This window comes from Cydia strobilella, chromosome 25, assembly GCF_947568885.1.
Source record: "Cydia strobilella chromosome 25, ilCydStro3.1, whole genome shotgun sequence".
NCBI classification, from domain to species: domain Eukaryota; kingdom Metazoa; phylum Arthropoda; class Insecta; order Lepidoptera; family Tortricidae; genus Cydia; species Cydia strobilella.
Genome location: NC_086065.1, coordinates 6,217,523 through 6,221,907, shown reverse-complemented (window position 1 = coordinate 6,221,907; position 4,385 = coordinate 6,217,523). Strand labels below are relative to the sequence as shown.

General features: G+C 38.2%; 1 protein-coding gene across 1 annotated transcript; it reads left to right on the top strand.

The window, feature by feature from the left end:
• LOC134752691 (uncharacterized) lies at positions 1-3,738 on the top strand. Its single transcript, XM_063688370.1, has 3 exons — positions 1-78; positions 1,006-1,394; positions 3,387-3,738. Exons 2-3 carry the CDS (start codon positions 1,010-1,012, stop codon positions 3,479-3,481), a joined length of 480 nt encoding a protein of 159 aa, XP_063544440.1. The 5' UTR covers positions 1-78; positions 1,006-1,009; the 3' UTR covers positions 3,482-3,738.
• Positions 3,739-4,385: the final 647 nt, after the last annotated feature.

Genomic DNA, 4,385 nt, shown 5'->3' with positions numbered 1-4,385 from the left:
GATAGTTGCAGTGCCAAATAAATCAGTGTGCCGATAATTGGCTAGTTTATCTATAGGTGTCGACCCGATTACACGCCGGTGAGATTAATAATAACTATTAATAATAACTAATAATTATTATCAAAATAATTACCTGGCGTTTTAGACTTTTAACCTGCAAGTGTTCTTTGCCTCTTTTTCTAACATATATGGTTGTTAGAAAGAGGCAAAGAGCACTTACAGGCTATAGGTTTTTATGAAACGGCCCCTAGGCCCCATTTTTTAAAGCTACAATTTTTTACAAGCTATACTGGCAACACTGAACAAAAAACATTTTTTTATGAAGCAGATACTTGTGCAAGCGATAAGAAAAAATGAAAAAATCCACCGCTTCTGGCAAGACTCGAACGTGCGACCTTTTGCGAGCGATGGGACCGGTGAACCAAAAGGTCGCAAGTTCGAGTCTTGCCCGATCCGGTGAGTTTAAAAATTTGCAACGTTGGACAAAGGCTTCGCATTAAAATTCAACTTTGCCATTACGATACACACACACACATGTGCTTTGTGCAAGTTGCGGAAAAAAATAAAGGAACTGCATTTTGGAAATGTTACCAAAAATGTCTCTAGAGTTGCAAATAAATCGCGTTTCCCATTTAATATTTGTCTAAATTTTTGGTCTATCAGTGAGCAAAAGGCAAATCGCTTGTTTTAACGTATACCTAACATAAAATCAGCATAAAATGATATAAAAGTAATATAATATTATTTATAAACGTTTTCTATTGAAATTTAAATGTCGTAAACAGATTAGTGTCGATATAAAAGTTGATTCGCCCATTTATCTTTATCTCTATCGAAAATCTCTCAATTTTACTAAATTGTAGCTTTAAAAAAATGGGGTTTTTAAATATTTATGCTCTTACACTTTACCGATATAGTCAAAAGCTACCATTAAAACTGAACAAACCATCCTTGAATCTGAACGCATACAAAAAAAAACTAATTGTCTTTGGTTTCCCGCCATAGCACAATGGCTGACGAAGTCATGGATTACGAAGACGCGCCAAAAATCAACATCGCTGGCGCCATCGGCGAAAAACTACAAGAGTCCATCAAAAACATGGACGTAATGTCTATGCTCAGAAACATGGTCGACCAAGTACCTCAAGACGAGGATGCTGAGGGTGTCCAAGATAGACTAAAAGATGTCATAGAGAAATATAACGCCATGACAGATGAGGAAAGGGAAGAGTTTACCAGTAAAATGAAGGAGGCCATAGTGAGCAAGATCTCGATGAAATTGCAGGATCCTAATGCGTTTGATATGAGCGGGATTCAGGAGGCCATTGAGGAGGCTGTTAGGTTTCAGCTGATGTTGATTGGTGGAGCTGCTATTCTGTTCCTGATACTTTTAGGTATGTAAAAGATATACCCGTCTAGGCCATACGTCAGGATGTTCCCTGACATGTCAGGATTTTTGGTCCTTTGTCAGGATTGCGGGGGACTTGGCGAGTGACAGCGGTTTAGAAGTCAACTAACTGCTCGAAGCTAAATCAAAGTTCGGAGTTGGGCAGAGGAAAGGGAAGGTTATATGCTACTAGGGCTTTCGAGGGTTGGTGGCCCACGAAAGATTTGGAATCAGGACTTTGATTGGCGCTTTTATACTTTATCACTATCCATCATTATCACTTATAGTTTTTACCATTACGAGAGGGGCGTGGAGGATTATTGTAGAAACGACCGTCAAGGAAACGTCAGGATTTGTCCGGACTTTTGTCAGGAAATTCCAATCTTTCATATCTGAACCCTGAATACATTTTTGAGGTGGAAAGAATGAGGTTAAGAAGGCTAACAATGAGAGTGCATAAGGGAGAAGTAGAAGCGGGAGTTGGAAGGGGTAGACCTCGGCGGACTTTAATCGGGGAAATCTTAAAGAAAGGCCACGTCAAGATCACCTTTAACCGGCGAGCGTGTATGAGGAATGTTATGAAAGTGAAGGAAGCGAAAGAGGTATGTCAGGATCGTAGCTAGTGAAAATCCGTGGTCTCTGCCTACCCCGGAAAATAGGAATGACTATATGTATGTATGTATTTTTGTGGTTACTAGACCAGCAGTCAGTTTAAAATAGATTAACCTTTTAGCTGCTGTTTGCTCATTCATCTTCACTACAATGTAATGCGTATAGTCTGCCTAGAAAACTGTTAGGTACTGGGGTCAAATCCTAGCAACAGAATTTATTTATTAGACTTATATTGACCGGGATATAGACCGTGATTACCAAATCACGTGGTCAACATAAGTCTAGTGAAATGCACCGTGAATCATTCAAAACTAGAATTTATTTATATTTATCACAAATATTTGTTCTTGAATTATGGGTGTTTTGTTCTATATTTAAGTATAATATAATATTAATGTCGTCGTCTAGTAAAGCGTTATCGAGTTTACTGGTGGGTGTTAGGCCGATTGTCCGTAGCGTTTCAGCTTGGGCAAAAGCATGTTCGCAATGTCTGTCACAGAGCCACTAGTATTTCGGGTCTACCGCGATTTAATTTCATTGTTTTTTCCTTAAATTCCGACGTTTCAGCTGCATGAGTTGCACCAGCTGTGGTCACGGAAAGACTTAACCGCGCACCGCTACCGCGATTGAATTTCATGATGCGATGAAATTAAATCGCGGTAGACCCGTTCGTATAATTAAATACGTGTTCAATACGCGAGTTTAAAACACTAGTATTTATTTATATTATTGCATGCCCACTCTACAGTACACTATTTATTATCTATAGCTGATTACATTTTAATCATAAAAAACCCGATACAATCTCGGACAAGGCGTTAAAGTTTGACAAACAATTAAGTTATCTCAAAATGATTACTGGCTCAGCGGGTCAGGTGTCCAAAAGTATCTGCACACGCTATTATTCTCTTAGCAAAATTGTGATCCTGCGGTGTTAGCATGGTTGCATTTTTATCATCTGTCACTATGCCTGTCATTTTCGCACTTACATACTTGTTAGAACGTGACAGGCATGGTGACAGGCGATAAAAATGCTACCGGTGCTAAGCCCGCAGATCATTTTGAGCTCGCCCGCTTAGCTATTCCTGCTGATAACACACATAAAAACAGAGATACTTCGTCAAAAAATTGTCCAAAAGGTTTCACTGGTCTTAATATGGCACCTGCAATAGAACGAAGTTTTATGTATACATGGTACAAAAAATTTCTCGACAAATTAAAATCCCTCCTCCTTTTAGAAATCGATTTAAAAATAAGAATAACTAATGCCGGGGCACACTAACGAGAAACGGCGGGAAACGCCGTTGATTATCGCGACCTCAGTGTGGCCGTATGAAAAACGTCCATTTAAAACCCCAGCGTAACAAGAACGTTTTTCTCATTCCAGTATTCTTCGGTTACAAACTCTACAAGTCCATAAAAGACAAAGAAGTAAAAAGAGAAGAAAAGAAGAAAGCCAAGCAGATGAAGAAGAAGAAATGACCTACCGACCTGGCCATCGATAAACTGTACTCTAGTTTTTATCGTTTTATCGCTGTGGATAAAACTTGTCATGTCAAGTTATATGTGATCACGAATACGTGTCGTGTTTTATCCTAAAGTCAATTTCATCGCGGTTAAGAAATGACATGACAATTTTATCGATATCGATAAGCGATATAAACGTGAACTATTTAGGCTCGAAGCATTTACCATTTAACAGTTTTTATTTCTTAAGAATATAATATAATTATGTTTTATTTATGTTTTCTGTTCAATATTACAACCCCACTTTAACCCTTAAAACGTTCATAGGATTTTTTTTAAATTTGACGTCATATTTATGTGTCAAATTATTTTTAAATATGAAAGGTTACTTTTATGCTCTATCATCTGAGCTACCGAGACTACACCCGGGACAGCGAATATTTCCACCATATTAGGGCCTAGTATCTTCAGTTCCAACAATCTGGCAATAGGGGGAAAATTTCAGGTGTCGGATTACGGAGCGCTTACTGTATCTATATTTATATATCTATATTTTATTAGTGGAGCACTTTGATGACATATACAGTGGGCGTTGAATTTTATCGTTTATTGTAGTCGTCTATAGTGACGTAACGACACGATTTATCGTCGCGACAAAGCAGGCGACCAAAATGTACTTATGAGATTGTATTCGATTTTATTCTATCTTCCACGTTTTACCGTTACCGTTCACGACAGTAGAAAAGGGACTGCATACAATCTCATACATTTAGGTGGTGCTTTGTCGTGGCGATAAATGGTGTCGTTACGTTACTATAGACGACTACAATAAACGATAAAATTGCGAAAACATTAGACATTCTTGGGCTTCTTGACGTTCAAAGGGTTTAGTATTTATTACGAAAACGATCCCTTGCTC